The sequence below is a fragment of the Polyodon spathula genome, chromosome 50 (genome assembly GCF_017654505.1).
Source record: "Polyodon spathula isolate WHYD16114869_AA chromosome 50, ASM1765450v1, whole genome shotgun sequence".
NCBI classification, from domain to species: domain Eukaryota; kingdom Metazoa; phylum Chordata; class Actinopteri; order Acipenseriformes; family Polyodontidae; genus Polyodon; species Polyodon spathula.
Genome location: NC_054583.1, coordinates 2202113 through 2224165, shown reverse-complemented (window position 1 = coordinate 2224165; position 22053 = coordinate 2202113). Strand labels below are relative to the sequence as shown.

The 22053-nt window shown below is 42.0% G+C and overlaps 2 protein-coding genes across 4 annotated transcripts; both read right to left on the bottom strand.

The window, feature by feature from the left end:
• Positions 1–2955: 2955 nt before the first annotated feature.
• On the bottom strand, positions 2956–9003 carry LOC121306778 (perforin-1-like). Of its 2 annotated transcripts, XR_005948246.1 has the most exons (4): positions 8860–9003; positions 5294–5895; positions 3465–4795; positions 2956–3186 (listed from the first exon to the last, which is right to left on the bottom strand). XR_005948246.1 is itself a non-coding variant. In XM_041238705.1 (3 exons), the coding sequence occupies exons 2-3, from the start codon at positions 5842–5844 to the stop codon at positions 3565–3567; spliced, it is 1782 nt and encodes a 593-aa protein (XP_041094639.1). In that variant the 5' UTR covers positions 5845–5895; positions 8860–9003; the 3' UTR covers positions 2956–3564. The 2 variants fall into 2 exon arrangements, 1 of the variants encoding a protein (XP_041094639.1); XM_041238705.1 differs by having other exon boundaries at positions 2956–4795.
• A 395-nt stretch (positions 9004–9398) lies between these two features.
• Positions 9399–20177, bottom strand: LOC121306780 (perforin-1-like). Of its 2 annotated transcripts, none has more exons than XM_041238707.1 (4): positions 20000–20177; positions 17912–18479; positions 12032–12170; positions 9399–11229 (listed from the first exon to the last, which is right to left on the bottom strand). In XM_041238707.1, the coding sequence occupies exons 2-4, from the start codon at positions 18445–18447 to the stop codon at positions 10144–10146; spliced, it is 1761 nt and encodes a 586-aa protein (XP_041094641.1). In that variant the 5' UTR covers positions 18448–18479; positions 20000–20177; the 3' UTR covers positions 9399–10143. The 2 variants fall into 2 exon arrangements, with proteins under 2 accessions (XP_041094641.1, XP_041094640.1); XM_041238706.1 differs by having other exon boundaries at positions 17912–18506; positions 20000–20176.
• Between the last annotated feature and the right edge of the window lie 1876 nt (positions 20178–22053).

Here is a 22053-nt window from a genome sequence, read left to right as displayed (position 1 = left end):
CGCGGCAACGAGCGATGCGATATGTCATATGTCTTTTTAGAAACGTGTTCTAGTTCACGTTTTGAGGACGCCACGACAAAAATGAGAGCGTCAGATAATTTGGTGTTTGGTTATGCAGCTGGCTATTCACAAAGCACTGTTTGCAATGTGGCAGGAATTTGAAATTTATCTGTATATAGTATATTGATTAGAAAAATGAATCAATAAAACAGTCATTTAAAAAAATCAGATTTCAGTTAATTTGGATGGGACCTTGGACTGACTGAAAATTCTACAATTTGCAAAAAAAAGCACTTTTGTTTGTTTTTAAAGAAAAACTATAAACATAACATGCATTATTTAAAATACATAAAATGCACACTGACACACACACATTGACACAGACACACACTGACACACACACACACACACACACACACACACACACACACACACACACACACTATATGTATATATTAACCCCGCTGCATTCCCAGCAGCCCGTCACTTCAACAGTGATGGGCTGAACACATCGCAGTCTCTGTGACCAGTCAGTGCCGCGGAACACATGCTGCTCGGAAAAAACAAACGGAACGAGAGTTTATCTTCAAACTGGGAGCTCTGGAACCTGTGGGAATGAGCGTCCTATTCGAATAATCACGACACGCCGGCCGCAGAATTTCTGTATCATTTCAATAACTTGAACAACGACAAGTTTACTGCACTGTGCTCGCTTTTCTTTATAAAGAGATGAAGAAACATCCTGAAAATAAAAGATTTTAAAAAACCTTTATATATAACATATTAGGTATGGGGACAAAAAGTGCTAGCCATCTTCTTTAATGATATTATTATTATTATTATTATTATTTATTTATTTATTTATTAGCAGTCTCCCTTATGCAGGCCGACTTACAGTTGTCACAAAATATCACATTTCAGATCAGGAGCCGTCACAAAATGCAGTGAAAACAGTATCGCAAATAAAATCAGATTAAAATAACAAAATAAAGAATTACAGTGAATAATTCCACATGAGAGCGAGTTCGACTGAGAGCAGTTAAACGCTATCGCTACCCCCACGTCTACTGACTTTTGCACCGCGCTCTGTTTTGTAAAGTCGAGGAATTACACTGGGGCAGAAGCATTAGTGGAATCTAATGAGTTACATCGAATCTCCGCTAGACGGCAGAGTTTGTGAGGAGAGTGGGAGGTGATCGATAAATGTTCTTTTTCTTGTAGTTCTGTAGCTGGGCTTGAATCCACTGCTAGAACTTTGTTCACCTCCTTTGTTTAGGTGTGTTAATAAAAACGACCAGCTGGTGGCGCAATCTTACCACCGCATGAAATAAGTCCCACTGATCAGCCAGTTCTGGTAAAAGTCAAGACTATTGGCAAATCTCAAGATTTACCGATACATGTCAAGAATAACCAAGAGTCTTTGTATTATCTCCGAAAAGCCTTCTATATTCATAATTCCAGACGTTTTACTGCAACATGTGTATTAGTTCTAGCCATCAAATCAACAGCTACTTAGGGCTGAGTTTGACATTTTCTATATTGCCTGCAATGCACAGGAGATGTGTCTGCCACTGGCATAGAGATGCTATTAGATAAATTGCCTTCTAGTGCAAACCTGTAAGCTTGCTGGTTAGAGAAAAGGGGTCGTGCTACCAGGAGGTTCAAATCCCAGCTCAGCCACTGACTCGCTGTGTGTGTGTGTGACCCCCAGCGTTATTAGTAAAGCAACAGCCAAGGTATTTGTGATACTGTGGTGAAAATGTGGTGAGGAAAACAAAATTCAGTTTTTTTTAATCGCGTGTCGAGAACTATGCAGTTTGTCACGATGGAAAATGTAACCAAGCAAGCAAGGGAAACAAATTCAAATAAGACTTAGAAAAGCCTATAATCGAAGTGAACTTGTTATCCTCAGAGTAAGAACATAAGAAAGTTTCCAAACGAGAGGAGGCAGTTCGGCCCATCTTGCTTGTTTGGTTGTCAGTAGCTTATTGGTCCCAGAATCTCATCAAGAAGCTTCTTGAAGGATCTCAGGGTGTCGGCTTCAACAGCATTACTGGGGAGTTGATTCCAGACCCTCACGATTCTCTGTGTAAAAAAAAGTGCTGCCTATTTTCTGTTCTGAATTTCCCTTTGTCTAATCTAATTGTGACCCCTGGTCCTTGTTTCTTTTTTCAGACCCTTGGGTCGACATTGTCAATGCCTTTTAGGATTTTGAATGCTTGAATCAGATCGCAGCGTCGTCTTCTTTGTTCAAGACTGAACAGATTCAATTCTTTTAGCCTGTCTGCATGTGACATGCCTTTTGAACCTGGGATAATTCTAGTCGCTCTTCTTTGCAGTCTTTCTAGAGCAGCAACTGTTCATGCAAACAATCGTTGATCTCAGTGACTTCACAAAAGGGATGTAACATTGGCTAGTTAGTTATAAGGATTGGCTCAGAGTTAGGGCTGCACGATAGGGCTATTGGAATGGAGCCTGAAATCAGGCACTGATGATCGGGCGAGGGGGGCTGGTGTCGATCGGGCTGATTCCACCCTTCAGAGTGAATTAAGAAGCAGCTGCTCGGGTTTGCGTGGGTCGCTGTTCTCCGCAGAGTCTGAAGAAAAAGCAGCGATCGTCACAAACCCGAGCAGCTGCTTCTGAAGGCTGAAATCAGCCCGATCGACGCCAGCCGCCCTCGCCCGATCGTCAGCCCCTGGTTTCTGCAGAGAGATCCGTCCAGACAATCCAGTAACCGGTTCGTACAGCTGTTAAGAAGTGCGGTTTAAGAATTCTCTTTAACGCTATTAATAAACATGTGATTGATTCATAATATTAAGTATGTGAAGAGTGCCTGTTAGCAGCTCTCGCTGTAATGTCCTTTTTGAATTATTGTCTTGGTAAAGGATAAAGCTGTATCGCAAAACTCTAGACTTATATAATAAGCAGGCTCAGTAAAGACGGCAAGGTTTGAAATGTGCATCTTTATTGCTAAAAGCGCTTTGCAATTTTCTTTTTAAACATACAAAGAAACAAATCAAGCGAACCCAGCCAGCTTCCTCTTCCACACCCAGGAGCTCCATAGTGGATGTCGGCGTGCTACCAGTCTCTGGTGGACAGCGGCCAGCACTGCAGGTGTCCTCTCTGACGCAGGGTCCGCTGTAGCGCGATGAGGAGAAACAGACCCGGTTGGTTTTGTGTCCCGTTCTGTGGAGCAATTGCTACATATAAGAAGGTGCTAGCTGAAATGTTTCTCTAGCTGACGTTTGAGCATTTTGCAGTTAGCACCCTATATAGTGGGGGAAGCATTATAACACTGCTAGAATGAGTTAGAGATAATAATGCTTTTTCTAATGAAAATCTAAGTATGGAAATTTTACAGCTTTGGTTTGCGTGGCTTTTAAAGTAAAAGTCACTTCGGGGAGGGGAGGAGTGGGGAGAGTCTGTCTTGCGTCAATCACTGATCAGCCAATACATTTACTAACCAGGGGTAGTTTCTTCAATCCTCATAAACTAGCCGTAAGCAAAGCCTGCAAGCATGACTCTCAAACTGGGTTGACCCGACTCTGGTTCCTTCCAGGCTGGCTACTCTTCCCTGCTGCGGTTGCCGCTGGCGCTCGAAGGGTCCAGCCCGGAGTAGCCCTTCATCATCTCTGCCACCAAGCTGCGAGGGAGGGGCACGGCGTTCCTGGACACGAACCTCTTCATCAGCTCGGCGCTCATGGGCGAGGGCACGTACTCCCCGCAGGTCGGGCCGCCCAAGCTGGGTCCGCACTCCAGGGTGTAGGAGAAGAAGAGGTTCCCGTGATTGAGGGCGCACATCTCGCTTAAGTTGGATCCCCTTCGAGGTTTGATGGAACACCTCCCCAGGAGGTCGTTCCATCGCTTGTACCACACGTTATCTTCGTCCCACACTTCGAACTTCAGCTCTTCCGCCAGAGACAACGTCACTGGCCCGAAATCAAAACTGACTCCCCAGACCGGGTTGTCGTTGTTGTAGATCACGTTGGTCTGCACCGTTTTGCTCTTGTAGGAAACTTTGACAAAGGCGTCGGTTTTTGTGGTCGTGTCGCCCCACAATCCTGTGGCTTTGGTTACCACCACGATCAGCTTGGCCAGCCCCGGTTGTGTCGGACAACACTGACTGTTAATGTCAGAGCTCTCTTGGCAGACGCAGGAACAGGAGTCCCTGGCGCTAGGAGAGGAACCGCCTTTGCAATGGCCGGAGCAGGTCTTTAAAAGAGCGTTCTCCAGGATGTAGTCCTGCAAAGCCTGCTTCAGATTTTCCTTCTTAGGGCCCTTGAAGCGGACCAGGTTGTGAATTGGGAGCAAGGAGTAGAAAATAACACCTGGGGTGGTCTTTAAGCTCTCCATCCACTGCTGATAAGCTGCGGGGTCCGTATCCCCGGAAAAGAGAAGATCCGCATTGCTCACCTGCCCACCAGTGACCTCCAAGTGGCGATCACTGAACAGGCTGTGGAAGTTCTTGGCGGTCCCCAGCTTCTTCTGGTCCTTCTTGCAGTGGTGGGCTTCGGTCTTGACGTTGGCAGCCTGCCCGATGGTGGTGGAGGCTTCGAAGTCCAGGCAGTCCTTCACCTCGGTTTCGGAGAGTCCTTTCAGGGACGCCTCGCAGGTTCGGATGGAGGTGGTGCTCATCACCTTCCCCCCCAGCTGCACTTGCTTGATGAAGTGAGTCCCGTAAGTGTCGATCAGACCGCGGTAGCTCGCTCGGGTGTCCTTGTCGTAGGTCTTGGGAAGGCTCTTGATGGACTTGGAAAATTCTGTATGAAGCTGAGGAAAATCCACTATCCTGTAACTGGGAATACAAGCATGGGTGGGGATTGGATGGGAGAGAGAAAGAGAAGTCAAGAGTATATCATTAAATGTTTTTCGGAATGTTTCATTTTGTTACGTCGAAGGCTGTCCTGCCTTGCTCGGATTTACTGAGGCAGGAAAGGGTGAAAAGGTGCCCACGATGTTTAAATTCTGCTATAGTCTTTGAGCACCTGCCATTCTCCCCCAAGCAAACAGTCTGATGGCTTTGTTATGCGCCAACTAGATCGCGATCCAGCTGAACAATTTTTATGATCTACTTTAGCGTGATCTCTGCTGTATAATTACTTGTATGCTTCTACAGCGGCTTGACTAATACCCTAGTATGGTAGATTTTGTATAATTTTGTACAGTTTTCCTTAGATTTCCATTTTACAAAACGCTGCAGGGTGGAACCTTTCTGGACCACCAAGGGACGGTCGTCAACAACGGCGCGGCTTGGGAATCGCGGTTCTAATTCCGTCCCAAGCTGCTTTCTTACCTGTAATGGGTGCAGTGAATCTCGTGACTTGCGAAGCTGAACTTGTCCTTCTTGGTTTTCTCCATCGAATACCGCGCCAGGTTGGACTTGGTGCCAGCCAGCATCATGGAAGCCTGGAATTTCGGGTTGGCGTTGATATCCAGCCCTACCTTCCAGTTGTTCTCCACGCTGGACGCGCTGTCGTTCACCAGGGACTCGCTGGAGTCATAGACGGTGCTGGAGACCTTCATCTTGCAGTGGGACAGGGCCCGCCAGTCCACCACGGACAGGGGCAGCTTCTGAGCCACGTTCTCCAGAAAGGGGTTCTTGCAAAGGGTGCAGGTCCTGTCTTTCCTCTTCCAGGAGTTGACATCGATGACGTAAGCGCCCTTGCGTTCCATCTTCACGATGTCGAAGCCTTCTCCCGCCAGGTTGTACCCTGGCACGAAGTCGGCTTCTCTGCACTCGGCGGCCGTGCCAGTGGTGCAGGCTTCCGGGAGGGCGGGGCGGGACAGGAAGTGAAGGGTCCAGGACAGGAAGTAGAAGACAAGCTGCCCGATTCGCCCCTCCATCGTCTAGGCTTGTTAGACTGGGTGGGAAACTCTGCTGATTGTGCTGTCAATCTTAAAACACACAAATCAAAAAAAAAAACACTCACACAAACACTTAGTCCCTACTTTTCTAACTGGGACATAGTAAAAAGACAATACAGATGACCGACACTCGAATAGACCTCTTGTGGGATTGTCCGACTGTTCTCAACTTTCCAGTTGTGACAGTGTACTAAACGGGAGTAAATCCTTTTTAGGAGTCTCCAGCCAAACCGGTCCTGAGGAACTTTGTCATTCAGTGGTCGAGCTCGCACCTATATATATATATATATATTATATATATATATATATTATATATTTCTCTAATTTGAGGGGATAGCAGAGTTAAAACTGATTTTCTGGCACTGTACTTCACTGTAAGCAATTTGTGAATTAATACCACTGTGTCTGAAACTAGAGATATAACCAAAACGTTTTGCGTCCTCCTTCTATATAGAATGAACTCCCTCAGCTTCATAGAGTCCAGTGAAAGCTGCTGAATAATGTTCCCTTGTTAACATATTGAATTGCACCCCCTCTATATACCCCCTCTATATAGAATGAACTCCCTCAGCTTCATAGAGTCCAGTGAAAGCTGCTGAATAATGTTCCCTTGTTAACATATTGAATTGCACCCCCTCTATATAGAATGAACTCCCTCAGCTTCATAGAGTCCAGTGAAAGCTGCTGAATAATGTTCCCTTGTTAACATATTGAATTGCACCCCCTCTATATAGAATGAACTCCCTCAGCTTCATAGAGTCCAGTGAAAGCTGCTGAATAATGTTCCCTTGTTAACATATTGAATTGCACCCCCTCTATATAGAATGAACTCCCTCAGCTTCATAGAGTCCAGTGAAAGCTGCTGAATAATGTTCCCTTGTTATCATATTGAATTGCACCCCCTCTATATAGAATGAACTCCCTCAGCTTCATAGAGTCCAGTGAAAGCTGCTGAATAATGTTCCCTTGTTATCATATTGAATTGCACCCCCTCTATATAGAATGAACTCTCTCAGCTTCATAGAGTCCAGTGAAAGCTGCTGAATAATGTTCCCTTGTTATCATATTGAATTGCACCCCCTCTATATAGAATGAACTCCCTCAGCTTCATAGAGTCCAGTGAAAGCTGCTGAATAATGTTCCCTTGTTAACATATTGAATTGCACCCCCTCTATATAGAATGAACTCCCTCAGCTTCATAGAGTCCAGTGAAAGCTGCTGAATAATGTTCCCTTGTTATCATATCTTGCTTTGGAGTTACTCGCTGCGATTTATGACTTTTACATTTTTTTAAGCAATATATTATTTAGTAGTTTCTTCGATTTACACGCTGCTAATTCAAAGATTTAAATAAAGTTCAAATCGTTTTATTTTCAATCTGAAAATTCTGGTTGAAAACGTTTTGGCTGCAGCTGTAGATTGCAGCCAGGGTGCTTCTGCAGCTGTTGTGGGCTTGCTGAATTCTCCAGCTAGCTGTCTGTCAGTCAACGCAAACACCGAGCTGTCAGCTGACAGCTCTTGGTAGTGCAGGATATGGTCAAAGCTATGTTTACTGAGACCACGATGTGCTTATTAGAACAGGAAAAGAGGGTTTGTAGGTGAGATTTACAATCCTCAGCAGTGCACACTACCCAAGTCTAACTAACAAATTCACAAGCAGTTATAGCTGCTATCAAAACAGGGCTAAGGCTACAATTTCGTTGAAATGTGTCCATTCCCGTGTGATATGTAGGAAATTCACACTTATTCACACGCCTGTATTACGTTCCAGGAACCTGGATTAGTTCGACAGTAAGCAACGTCTTTCAAACCTGATTTTTCATTTATTGTGGTTCTCGTGCAGTAGACTGGACACCAGCAGTGCCTCCAGTTAATAATAATAATAATCTTTATATAGCGCCTTTCACAGTGGACCACCATCACAAAGCGCTTTACAAGAGACTAGGGTGTGTGAGCTGTGCATCAGCTGAGAGTCACTCACAACAACGCCTCACCCCAAAGACAGAGCACAAGGAGGTTCAGTGACTTGCTCGGGGTCACACACAGAGAGTCAGTGGAACTGGGGTCCTGCTGGTTAAAAGTCTGTTTCTTTAAGCGCTGGACCACACAGCCTCCTAATTAGCCACAGCGACATTAAACAGTCATGAAACATCAATGCTGAATTAATAACAAGCAAAGAAGATAGGATTGGCTAAACAGCTACATCAGTTTCTCTAGAAATTAGGTCCTATATACCAGCAGTGTGCTGATGTATTCTTATTGCAGAATAATGTTACGCTAACGTACTGAATAACATAACATTATAGGAGGCTGTGTGGTCCACTGGTTAAAGAAACAGGCTTGTAACCAGGAGGCTCAAATCCCAGCTCAGCCACTGCCTCCCTGTGTGGGATCCCGAGCGAGTCGCTTCACCTCCTTGTGCTTTCGGGTGAGGCGTTGTTGTGAGTGACTCTGCAGCTGATGCACAGCTCACACACCCTAATCTCTTGCGAAGCGCTTTGTGACAGTGGTCCACCACGAAAGGCGCTATATAAAAATAAATGTTATTAATGTGGCATTTCGAAATCTAACATTAAATACTTACTGTGCTGCTATTATGGCTTCCGGCAGATTTTTTTGCGATATCATTTTGTAGTTTCTTTGACTGCATGTGGCTAGAGAAAGAAATTCTAAATTATGTTAATATAGATATACATTAATAATATTTATTTATTTAAATGAATGTCTCAATCCTAGAGTTGTAGGTGATGCTACACTTATCTGTGCAGCACATGATCTTACATTTTTCCTAATTTGATCGCTAGCACTGCATTACCTTATAACCCTCAGTGTCCTTTTTACCAATCGAAAGCCCCCCCCTTTTTTTTTTCTGAATCGATTTTCATTTAATTCCATTCCGCAGAGGTGAAATTGCACCATTCGGGGCGAACGCTTAAAATCACAAACCCTTTGTGTAAAAGAAAAAAACAAAAAAAAAACTTGTCTTTGACTCACCTCTGTGTGTCCTGCAGAGGTAGAAGCAGCCAGGAGAGTGATCAGAGGATTTGTCTGCGTCTTTATAAGCAGGTGTTTGACAGACTGAGGCTAAACCACCAGGCTTGAACCGTTGAAGAAAATTGGACGATTCACCACAGGTTTTGACCAAACTTTACACCCCCTCCCCCAGTGCATGCTTTTGTTCTTTCTGCATACTGTCATAACTAGACCCTTCATCGAACTGATAATTTCCTTGAACAGTTTGCAGATTTCAAGTTAGCTGTAAGATTTTATAAGCAACGTGAACTGCAACTGTTTAAGAGCTGAAAACAAGTCAAAAGGTCTGTTTAAGCAAATTATCAGTTCAATGAAGGGTCTAGTTGAGTAATTGAGAGCTGGGTTGGAATGAAAACCAGCAGCCACAGCAGACAGAGGGGTCCCCAGGACCGAGTTTGAGAAGCCCTGCATTAGAACATTGCGGAAATAGAAGAACAAAACCTCAAAACTCGAACAAACAAATAAATAAATAAATAAACAGGCATGGTAAAGACACCTAGTTTGATGAATGCATTATTTTTATTGCCAAAAAGCATTTAGAAATAAACAGCGGTACAGACCGTTTAATGTTTACAATCAGAGATCTTTGAAGAAGTCACGAGGGTTGACAGAACGCTAATGTTCACAGAGCAGGGATGTTAGGGGTCTATTTCCAAAAATGTTTCTGATTCTAAAAAGATGTAAGGATACTGGCTATTAAAGACCCTTGATCCTTTTCCATTGATCCATTTTGATGGTGTTCTAAAGAGGTGGGAAGTGGAATCCATTCCTCTCTCTTTCAGTGTATTCCAGTCCAGAATTTTGTCCCAACCTCAATCAATCTAATTGAAAGTGTAGGTTCAATGAAGCAGTTGGAGCAGGTTGGAACAAAGCTGTGGGCTGCTAAATCTGGTAATTAAACAGCCACGGGCTGGAATGGATCTAAAGAGCCATGAGTGAGGAACACTGCTTTAGTGGGGAAAAAAATCACTTCGGGGGGGGGGGGGGGGGATATTTAATCTAATCAACGAAAGGGGGTAGGGGGGGGGCTATTGCCAAGATCCTTAAATCTAATAAGAAGTAAGGACATGGAATTTAAATTTGAGGTTTGCATAATGTCCTAATGCTGTTGCTAAACAGTGAAAAATAAGGTTTGCACTCCTTTAAAGCAAAAATCACTTTGATCCTCACAAACTAGCCGTAAGCAAAGTCTGCAAGCATGACTCTCAAACGGGGTTGACCCGACTCTGATTCCTCCCAGGTTGGCTACTCTTCCCTGCTGCGGTTGCCGCTGGCGCTCGAAGGGTCCAGCCCGGAGTAGCCCTTCATCATCTCTGCCACCAAGCTGCGAGGGACGGGCATGGCGTTCCTGGACACGAACCTCTTCATCAGCTCGGCGCTCATGGGCGAGGGCACGTACTCCCCGCAGGTCGGGCCGCCCAAGCTGGGTCCGCACTCCAGGGTGTAGGAGAAGAAGAGGTTCCCGTGATTGAGGGCGCACAAGTCCTCCTGGGACCCTTTCTCCAGCTTCCGAGAGCAGCTTCCCAGAAGGTCGTCGTCCCACCCGCTGTCTTCGTCCCAGACCTCGAACTTCAGCTCCGTGGCCAGGGTGAGCGTGACGCTCCCGAAATCGAAGATCTCATTCCAGCGCGGGTTGTCGTTCTCGTGCACGATTTTGGTCCGCCGCATCGTGTCCCCCAAGAAGACCTTCACGAACCCGTCAGTTTTGGTGTGGTAGTCGCCCCAGAGTTTCTCGCCCTTGATCACCTTCACCGTCAGCTTGGCCAGCCCCCTCTGGGTCGGGCAGCACATGCTGTCGATGCCCGCGCCGCTGTGACACACGCAGGAGCAGGAGTCTCCCAGGTTGCTCCGGGACCCCGTGGCGCATTTCCCGGAGCAGCTGCGTTGGAGGCCTTTTCCCATGATGTACTCGACCAAGGCCTTCTTCAGGTTATCCTTGACGGGGCCTTTGAAACGAATCAGGTTGTGCAGGGGCTCCAGTGCGTAGGAGATCATGTCCGGGGTGGTCTTCAAGCTCTCCATCCACTCCTGGTAAGCGCTGGGGTCCGAGGTGGTGGAGAAAAGGAGATCGGCGGACATGGCTTTGCCCCCGGTGATCTCGGTCTGCCGGTCGTTGAAGGAGTCGTGGAAGCACTGTTTGTTGCTGCTCCTCTTCTTCAGCTCCTGGCAGTGGTGGACTTTGGCCTGCATGTCCACTGTGACCTTGCCATGCACCGTGGCCGAGGCTTCCACGTCAAGGCAGTCCTTCACGTCGTTGGCGGTCAGCCCGTCCAGCGCGGTTCTGCAGGTTTTGATGGAGGTGGTGCTTTTTACTTTGCCGCCCAGCAGCACCTGAAACGCATTCAAGAAAAACTTCTAGTCTTAGACACATTTAGGAGTTACAATACATATACATACATATATATGTAGTGCTGAAAAACGCGTCTTTTGTTTGTTTGTTTGTTTGTTTGTTTTTATAGTCATGTTTTAAACTAACAAAGAGATTTGTTTTTGAAGAAGAAGAAAAAGGAGTTACACAGATGATCTTTTTGAAGCAAATTGCTCGACCATGAACCATCTACAGAAAATCTTTTGGTAAGCCATCTGCACTGAAAGTTTGGCTGAAAGAATTTTGAACTTTTGCAATGCTGTAGAGACTCGATGTTATGTATTAATGTTTTCCACGATTATAACAACTTTGACTGGTGTTAATACAGCTTTGTTAAGGTGAGAATAAACCAAGCATGTCATTCTACCAATCTTTAATTCACATTGATCTTCAAAAACTTGTGATCCCAACAACTCAACGTAAACTAGACGATGATACGATAATGATGAAGGAGCTATTTGGATGAAGGAGCTATTCCCAGTATGAAATCACCATAGTTTTCCATGTCTTCTTAATATGCTTTATCCTACCCTCTCTATTTATTTATTTGTTCGTTCTATTCTTTACCATACCTTTTTGGTTTTATAACGGTGGCCGATGCTCAAAGAGAGGTTTTTGAAGACGCTGAAACATTTGTCGTTGAGTCTGTGTTTCTTTCAAAATTCTGTGCAAGATTACTGATAGGCGCATATAAATAAATAAAAATCAATAGCCAAAGCTGGGTTGTTTTCGCGTCTCTTGGTTTTTGAGACATCTGGTCCTCACCTTCTTCACATAGTGCGTGCCGTACGTGTCGATCAGCTTGTAGTACAGGGGCTTGCTCTGGCCGTCGTAGTTCCTTGGGAGTTTTTTCACGGTGCAGCCAAACTCTCTGTGGAGTCTGGGTTCGTCCACTACCCTGTAACTGGAGACAGGAAAGCCACATTTGTGCATTTTACGACATTGACTCAATTGAATCAATGTTCCTAAATACCTCAATATTTATCCGCAAACATCCTCTGCATGCAAAACAGCAGCTTTTTACAAGTATTTTTTTTTGTTTTCTTATGCCACCTATTTTCACCTCCGCTGCCTAGTATGAATGTAATTTCTATCTTTCTCCTCTGCTGGACTTGCCTGACCTCAGCGCCACGTCACTGGATCCTCGGCTGATGCTCTATCCTTGCACTGTTGCACTGCTAATAATCTGTCACTATAGATATAATCCTAACTTGTTGCCTCCTAGTTCATATTGGATTCTAGCAGTGTTATTATTATACACGGCATCCAAGTTCATATTGGATTCTAGCAGTGTAATTATTATACACGGCATCCTAGTTCATATTGTATTCTAGCAGTGTTATTATTATGCACGGCATCCTAGTTCATATTGGATTCTAGCAGTGTTATTATTATACACGGCATCCTAGTTCATATTGGATTCTAGCAGTGTTATTATTATACACGGCATCCTAGTTCATATTGTATTCTAGCAGTGTTATTATTATACACGGCATCCTAGTTCATATTGGATTCTAGCAGTGTTATTATTATACACGGCATCCTAGTTCATATTGGATTCTAGCAGTGTTATTATTATACACGGCATCCTAGTTCATATTGGATTCTAGCAGTGTTATTATTATACACGGCATCCTAGTTCATATTGTATTCTAGCAGTGTTATTATTATACACGGCATCCTAGTTCATATTGGATTCTAGCAGTGTTATTATTATACACGGCATCCTAGTTCATATTGTATTCTAGCAGTGTTATTATTATACACGGCATCCTAGTTCATATTGTATTCTAGCAGTGTTATTATTATACACGGCATCCTAGTTCATATTGTATTCTAGCAGTGTTATTATTATACACGGCATCCTAGTTCATATTGTATTCTAGCAGTGTTATTATTATACACGGCATCCTAGTTCATATTGGATTCTAGCAGTGTTATTATTATACACGGCATCCTAGTTCATATTGTATTCTAGCAGTGTTATTATTATACACGGCATCCTAGTTCATATTGTATTCTAGCAGTGTTATTATTATACACGGCATCCTAGTTCATATTGGATTCTAGCAGTGTTATTATTATACACAGCATCCTAGTTCATATTGTATTCTAGCAGTGTTATTATTATACACAGCATCCTAGTTCATATTGTATTCTAGCAGTGTTATTATTATACACGGCATCCTAGTTCATATTGGATTCTAGCAGTGTTATTATTATACACGGCATCCTAGTTCATATTGGATTCTAGCAGTGTTATTATTATACACAGCATCCTAGTTCATATTGGATTCTAGCAGTGTTATTATTATACACAGCATCCTAGTTCATATTGGATTCTAGCAGTGTTATTATTATACACGGCATCCTAGTTCATATTGTATTCTAGCAGTGTTATTATTATACACAGCATCCTAGTTCATATTGGATTCTAGCAGTGTTATTATTATACACGGCATCCTAGTTCATATTGGATTCTAGCAGTGTTATTATTATACACGGCATCCTAGTTCATACTGGATTCTAGCAGTGTTATTATTATACACGGCATCCTAGTTCATATTGTATTCTAGCAGTGTTATTATTATACACGGCATCCTAGTTCATATTGGATTCTAGCAGTGTTATTATTATACACAGCATCCTAGTTCATATTGTATTCTAGCAGTGTTATTATTATACACGGCATCCTAGTTCATATTGTATTCTAGCAGTGTTATTATTATACACGGCATCCTAGTTCATATTGTATTCTAGCAGTGTTATTATTATACACGGCATCCTAGTTCATATTGGATTCTAGCAGTGTTATTATTATACACGGCATCCTAGTTCATATTGGATTCTAGCAGTGTTATTATTATACACGGCATCCTAGTTCATATTGGATTCTAGCAGTGTTATTATTATACACAGCATCCTAGTTCATATTGTATTCTAGCAGTGTTATTATTATACACGGCATCCTAGTTCATATTGGATTCTAGCAGTGTTATTATTATACACAGCATCCTAGTTCATATTGGATTCTAGCAGTGTTATTATTATACACGGCATCCTAGTTCATATTGTATTCTAGCAGTGTTATTATTATACACGGCATCCTAGTTCATATTGGATTCTAGCAGTGTTATTATTATACACGGCATCCTAGTTCATATTGGATTCTAGCAGTGTTATTATTATACACGGCATCCTAGTTCATATTGTATTCTAGCAGTGTTATTATTATACACGGCATCCTAGTTCATATTGGATTCTAGCAGTGTTATTATTATACACGGCATCCTAGTTCATATTGTATTCTAGCAGTGTTATTATTATACACAGCATCCTAGTTCATATTGTATTCTAGCAGTGTTATTATTATACACAGCATCCTAGTTCATATTGTATTCTAGCAGTGTTATTATTATACACGGCATCCTAGTTCATATTGGATTCTAGCAGTGTTATTATTATACACAGCATCCCAGTTCATATGGATTCTAGCAGTGTTATTATTATACACAGCATCCTAGTTCATATTGTATTCTAGCAGTGTTATTATTATACACAGCATCCTAGTTCATATTGTATTCTAGCAGTGTTATTATTATACACGGCATCCTAGTTCATATTGGATTCTAGCAGTGTTATTATTATACACGGCATCCTAGTTCATATTGGATTCTAGCAGTGTTATTATTATACACGGCATCCTAGTTCATATTGTATTCTAGCAGTGTTATTATTATACACGGCATCCTAGTTCATATTGGATTCTAGCAGTGTTATTATTATACACGGCATCCTAGTTCATATTGGATTCTAGCAGTGTTATTATTATACACGGCATCCTAGTTCATATTGGATTCTAGCAGTGTTATTATTATACACGGCATCCTAGTTCATATTGTATTCTAGCAGTGTTATTATTATACACGGCATCCTAGTTCATATTGTATTCTAGCAGTGTTATTATTATACACGGCATCCCAGTTCATATATTCTAGCAGTGTTATTATTATACACGGCATCCTAGTTCATATTGGATTCTAGCAGTGTTATTATTATACACGGCATCCTAGTTCATATTGGATTCTAGCAGTGTTATTATTATACACAGCATCCTAGTTCATATTGTATTCTAGCAGTGTTATTATTATACACGGCATCCTAGTTCATATTGGATTCTAGCAGTGTTATTATTATACACGGCATCCTAGTTCATATTGTATTCTAGCAGTGTTATTATTATACACGGCATCCTAGTTCATATTGTATTCTAGCAGTGTTATTATTATACACAGCATCCTAGTTCATATTGGATTCTAGCAGTGTTATTATTATACACAGCATCCTAGTTCATATTGGATTCTAGCAGTGTTATTATTATACACGGCATCCCAGTTCATATTGGATTCTAGCAGTGTTATTATTATACACGGCATCCTAGTTCATATTGGATTCTAGCAGTGTTATTATTATACACGGCATCCTAGTTCATATTGTATTCTAGCAGTGTTATTATTATACACGGCATCCTAGTTCATATTGTATTCTAGCAGTGTTATTATTATACACAGCATCCTAGTTCATATTGGATTCTAGCAGGTTATTATTATACACAGCATCCCAGTTCATATTGGATTCTAGCAACGTTATTATTATACACGGCATCCTAGTTCATATTGGATTCTAGCAGTGTTATTATTATACACGGCATCCTAGTTCATATTGGATTCTAGCAGTGTTATTATTATACACGGCATCCTAGTTCATATTGGATTCTAGCAGTGTTATTATTATACACGGCATCCTAGTTCATATTGTATTCTAGCAGTGTTATTATTATACACGGCATCCTAGTTCATATTGGATTCTAGCAGTGTTATTATTATACACGGCATCCTAGTTCATATTGGATTCTAGCAGTGTTATTATTATACACGGCATCCCAGTTCATATTGTATTCTAGCAGTGTTATTACTATACACGGCATCCTAGTTCATACTGTATTCTAGCAGTGTTATTATTATACACGGCATCCTAGTTCATATTGTATTCTAGCAGTGTTATTATTATACACGGCATCCTAGTTCATATTGTATTCTAGCAGTGTTATTATTATACACGGCATCCTAGTTCATATTGTATTCTAGCAGTGTTATTATTATACACAGCATCCTAGTTCATACTGGATTCTAGCAGTGTTATTATTATACACGGCATCCTAGTTCATATTGTATTCTAGCAGTGTTATTATTATACACAGCATCCCAGTTCATATTGTATTCTAGCAGTGTTATTATTATACACGGCATCCTAGTTCATATTGTATTCTAGCAGTGTTATTATTATACACGGCATCCTAGTTCATATTGTATTCTAGCAGTGTTATTATTATACACGGCATCCTAGTTCATATTGTATTCTAGCAGTGTTATTATTATACACGGCATCCTAGTTCATACTGGATTCTAGCAGTGTTATTATTATACACAGCATCCTAGTTCATATTGTATTCTAGCAGTGTTATTATTATACACGGCATCCTAGTTCATATTGTATTCTAGCAGTGTTATTATTATACACGGCATCCTAGTTCATATTGGATTCTAGCAGTGTTATTATTATACACGGCATCCTAGTTCATATTGTATTCTAGCAGTGTTATTATTATACACAGCATCCTAGTTCATATTGGATTCTAGCAGTGTTATTATTATACACGGCATCCTAGTTCATATTGGATTCTAGCAGTGTTATTATTATACACGGCATCCTAGTTCATATTGGATTCTAGCAGTGTTATTATTATACACGGCATCCTAGTTCATATTGTATTCTAACAGTGTTATTATTATACACGGCATCCTAGTTCATATTGGATTCTAGCAGTGTTATTATTATACACAGCATCCTAGTTCATATTGTATTCTAGCAGTGTTATTATTATACACAGCATCCTAGTTCATATTGGATTCTAGCAGTGTTATTATTATACACGGCATCCTAGTTCATATTGGATTCTAGCAGTGTTATTATTATACACGGCATCCTAGTTCATATTGTATTCTAGCAGTGTTATTATTATACACGGCATCCTAGTTCATATTGGATTCTAGCAGTGTTATTATTATACACAGCATCCTAGTTCATATTGTATTCTAGCAGTGTTATTATTATACACGGCATCCTAGTTCATATTTAGGTATTCTAGCAGTGTTATTATTATACACGGCATCCTAGTTCATATTGGATTCTAGCAGTGTTATTATTATACACGGCATCCTAGTTCATATTGTATTCTAGCAGTGTTATTATTATACACGGCATCCTAGTTCATATTGTATACTAACAGTGTTATTATTATACACGGCATCCTAGTTCATATTGGATTCTAGCAGTGTTATTATTTGCACTGACTATAAGCTACACTGTGTTTCAATATGAAGCTTGCATTGTAACCCTGCGCTGCCCTGGAACACCTGTGTGAGTCGCCTGGGATAAAGGCGTCTGCCAAATAAACGTGAAACGGTCACTTCTTGCACTGGACAGAGCGACTCTGTTGGTACTGAATTTAGAGATACTATTAACATTCACTATGGGGAAACTTTACCAAGCGGAAAAAAACAGCAAACGCTTTCCTGACCCTACCTGTAAAAATTGCAGGAGGTCTCGTGGCTGGTGAAGCTGAACTTATCGCTCTTGGTCTTCTCCATAGAGTACTCGGCCAGCCGGGAATGAGACCCCGCCAGCAGCAGGTTCCCCGACCCCTTCAGTTGTGTAATACCCAGTTCCGTTGACCAGTTGTTCTCTATGGAAGACGTGCTGGAGTTGACGAGGGACTCACTTGATTGATGGATGGTGCTGGAGATCTTCGAGCTGCACTTGGGAAGGGCCCGCCAGTCTACCACGGACAGAGGAAGCTTCTGAGCCACGTTCTCCAGAAAGGGGTTCTTGCAAAGGGTGCAGGTCCCGTCTTTCCTCTTCCAGGAGTGGACATTGATGACGTAAGCGCGCTTGCGTTCCATCTTCACGATGTCGAAGCCTTCTCCCGCCAGGTTGTACCCTGGCACGAAGTCAGCTTCTTTGCACTCGGCGGCCGTGCCAGTGGTGCAGGCTTCCAGGAGGGCGGGGCGAGACAGGAAGTGAAGGGTCCAGGACAGGAAGTAGACAAGCTGCCCCTTCATTATCTTGGAGAAACCGGGCTAGGCTAAGAAGTCTGTCAAGACGGGGGGAGGATAAAACTCTGAAACAATATATATATAAAAAAAATAAGATGTTTATTTTGCTCTTTAATAAAAATGAAGTCTATTATTATTAATATTGCAATGATCAGGAGCCAGGAGTTTGAGCAGGGTTAGAAACTCACACTACTCTGCCCTGCTGCTGCTGCTCCCAGTCCTGGGGTTCAGAGCTCCCCTCAATGAAGTCTAGTATTATTAATATTGCAATGATCAGGAGCCAGGAGTTTGAGCAGGGTTAGAAACTCACACTAGCCCTGCTGCTGCTGCACCCAGTCCTGGGGTTCAGAGCTCCCCTCAATGAAGTCTAGTATTATTAATATTGCAATGATCAGGAGCCAGGAGTTTGAGCAGGGTTACAAACTCACACTAGCCCTGCTGCTGCTGCTGCACCCAGTCCTGGGGTTCAGAGCTCCCCTCAATGAAGTCTGCTGTTATTATTATTATTATTATTATTATTATTATTATTATTATTATTGAGAATTAATTTGAGTACTGAACCCACTAATAGATCTTTTATTTAACATCATGCAATCAAAGATACTGGAAACTTGGAAAACTTCAAAGCGCTGGGTGTGGAATTCAGTATGTTAACAAGGGAACATTATTCAGCAGCTTTCACTGGACTCTATGAAGCTGAGGGAGTTCATTCTATATAGAGGGGGTGCAATTCAATATGTTAACAAGGGAACATTATTCAGCAGCTTTCACTGGACTCTATGAAGCTGAGGGAGTTCATTCTATATAGAGGGGGTGCAATTCAATATGTTAACAAGGGAACATTATTCAGCAGCTTTCACTGGACTCTATGAAGCTGAGGGAGTTCATTCTATATAGAGGGGGTGCAATTCAATATGTTAACAAGGGAACATTATTCAGCAGCTTTCACTGGACTCTATGAAGCTGAGTGAGTTCATTCTATATAGAGGGGGTGCAATTCAATATGTTAACAAGGGAACATTATTCAGCAGCTTCACTGGACTCTATGAAGCTGAGTGAGTTCATTCTATATAGAGGGTGATGCAAAACTTTTATCCATCGCTGTAGTACCAGTGTAATTTTATGCAGTACTAACTTTAGTATATACTAACTTTCTTTTGAATGCAGGGTATATTTAAAATAAGAACACAACATATACTGGGTGCATAGTTAAGAAAATCGTGGTGTACAAATAGAACGATGGAAGAAATCACAGCATGAAAGATGAACTTAAGAAAACTAGAGACCCCCCCCCCCCCCCCCCCCCCCCCCCCCCACCCACCCCACACACACACACACAACACAACACCCGGGATGGGACGAGTCCCACTACCTCTCTCCTCTGGAGCCTCACGTTTTGCATTATTTAAGGCAAACCTAAGTGATAATAATAATATTAATAATAATTTTCTTTACTGTAATAATTAAATCAAACTAAAGCAGAAATTGCATTACATCAGGTACCAATAAACTATTAAAAGCGCCACCCCTTTGCTTAAAAACCTTGTCTGTGACTCACCTAAGTGTGTCCTGCAGAAGCAGAAGCAGCCAGGAGAGTGATGAGAGATTTCTCTGTGTCTTTCTAAGCATGTGTTTGCGATAGCCTTATAGATACTAGACACTGTCTGATTGGACACATTTTCAAATGCACCAACCACCAAACGCTCAGAAGTGCCACATTTAAAAATAGCAAATGAGACTTAAAAAAAGACAAAACTGTGACTCCTCTGCGCCAAAAACTGGCAAAGCAAAAATATATGTAAAGCAATTCATTCTAAAGATAACTCAAAAAATAAATGGTATAGATGCAACAGTCTGATGAATGCATTATTTTTTTATTGCTAAACAGCCCTTTAAAATAGATTGATCCTGTGTCAAGAAAGTCTTTGACTGCAGCAACCGAGAACGCCATCACAGACGGGAGGCAGGTTTTGATTGAAGTGATGCTTGACTTGTTTGCTGAAGTGGGTGCTGTACGTTTGTTTGTTGTAGGGCTTGGGGAGCATGGCAAGAGCCTTCGAGAACTCCTGGTTGATCAGGGGGTCACTTGCAGGGCTGCATCTGTTAATCAAAAAAGGTGCAAGAGGAATTAGTGGAAGGGAAATAAGGTTGAGGACTCCCTTCAGCGTTACAGAATTACTGAGGGCTATCTGCAGCTCTGCTTGAAAAATCTGCTCATCCACTTTCTCTCTCTCTCTCTCTCTCTCTCTCCTCTCTCTTGATCTCTCGATCTCTCACTCTCTCGATCTCGGTTAATTCCCAGTTAGCTAAGTAGGGAGAAATCCTTTGTGTGGGGAGAGGGAGTTAGTTATGTGAAACTGTGTGTGTAACTGTGTGTAACTGAATTCCGACTGTAAACTCTACAGTGCAGGCGAGTGCCCTGCCAGTATGGTTTTGTGTTTGTTTTTATTTTGGCCCTCGTGTCAGTCGAGTGGCTCCTGTACTTTGTTAATAAATGTGCATGCGAGGGGTTGAACTGCATCTTAAAAAAAACCCCAAAAAACAGACTGAGGCTGGAGATAAAAAGAGACTTAAAATCATACAGGATATGGTCAAGGATGATAGGTTAGGACAGGAAAGAGCAAAGCCAAAGGCTGTGTTAGGTTCTCATGCATTTGTTTTGGTCACACACACACACACACCACAGTTCCACCACATCATGACTGTCACTCATCACTCGGGGGTTGATATCAGCGTCCAATTGGCTGGGCGTGGCCCAGGTCTAGGTTGGCCAGGGGGTCCTCGGCTCACCAGCGCCCCCCTGTGGTCCAGCCAGGTGCCTGCGGACTTGCCTACAAGCTGCCCGGAGCTGTCCTCCAACACTGTAGCTCTGAGGAGGCTGGATGGCAAGTCTGCGGGAGTAAATAGCAAAAAAGGTGTTATTTAAACAGTTTTGGGGGGGGGCGACACACGACCCCCGCTACTTACTTCCGAGTTTAATAAGAAGGACACGACAGGTTCTTTGTTGCAAAAATGTTTTATTTCAAAAGAATGAATTTCCATTGGTAGAGGAATGTGTACACAGACACCCCTTTCAATACATTCTTTAAAATATGAATAATTATATTAGAAAAATCACACAGTTAATAGGAATTATATTTGTAAAACAAAAAGACTGTACACACGTAGAGACCTTCTTCCATGTGATCCAGCTCCTGTCCTGATTCAAAGATACTTAGAAAAACATATTTCGAAGCCTAATTATAGACATATTTTGTAAATGTATTGACAGACATGTTTGTGATTTTGTTATCGTCTGTCTTGCCGAAAACTAGAAAAATCAATAGACAGTTTAAAAAAATAGTTGAAAATACTCCCTTCATAGAAAATTGTCTGTATGACTGTATGGACGACCTGTCAAGGATCAGTTTTAGAGTTTCCTAGATGCCCAATTAATGCCGGTCTAGGTCTAGCTCACCTGGCTAACTGATTTCCCTCTATTGTAGCAAAAAATATCTACAGCCAAAAGAGATCTCGTTCACCTTGTTGATGATGCAGAGTTCACCCCTATAAGTAAATAAAAGCATCTGCTGAATGACTCATTAATAATAATAATAATAATAAGAAGAAGAA

What these genes read in the sequence shown, in the direction of transcription:
- LOC121306780 (XM_041238707.1), bottom strand. Translation starts at nt 18,447, where the DNA reads ATGAAGGGGCAGCTTGTCTACTTCCTGTCCTGGACCCTTCACTTCCTG. An exon ending in ACCTCCTGCAATTTTTACAG is followed by an intron (nt 12,171 to 17,911) that starts GTAGGGTCAGGA and finishes TCCTGTCTCCAG; the next exon opens with TTACAGGGTAGTGGACGAAC. An exon ending in GCACGCACTATGTGAAGAAG is followed by an intron (nt 11,230 to 12,031) that starts GTGAGGACCAGA and finishes AATGCGTTTCAG; the next exon opens with GTGCTGCTGGGCGGCAAAGT.
- LOC121306778 (XM_041238705.1), bottom strand. Translation starts at nt 5,844, where the DNA reads ATGGAGGGGCGAATCGGGCAGCTTGTCTTCTACTTCCTGTCCTGGACC. An exon ending in ATTCACTGCACCCATTACAG is followed by an intron (nt 4,796 to 5,293) that starts GTAAGAAAGCAG and finishes TTGTATTCCCAG; the next exon opens with TTACAGGATAGTGGATTTTC.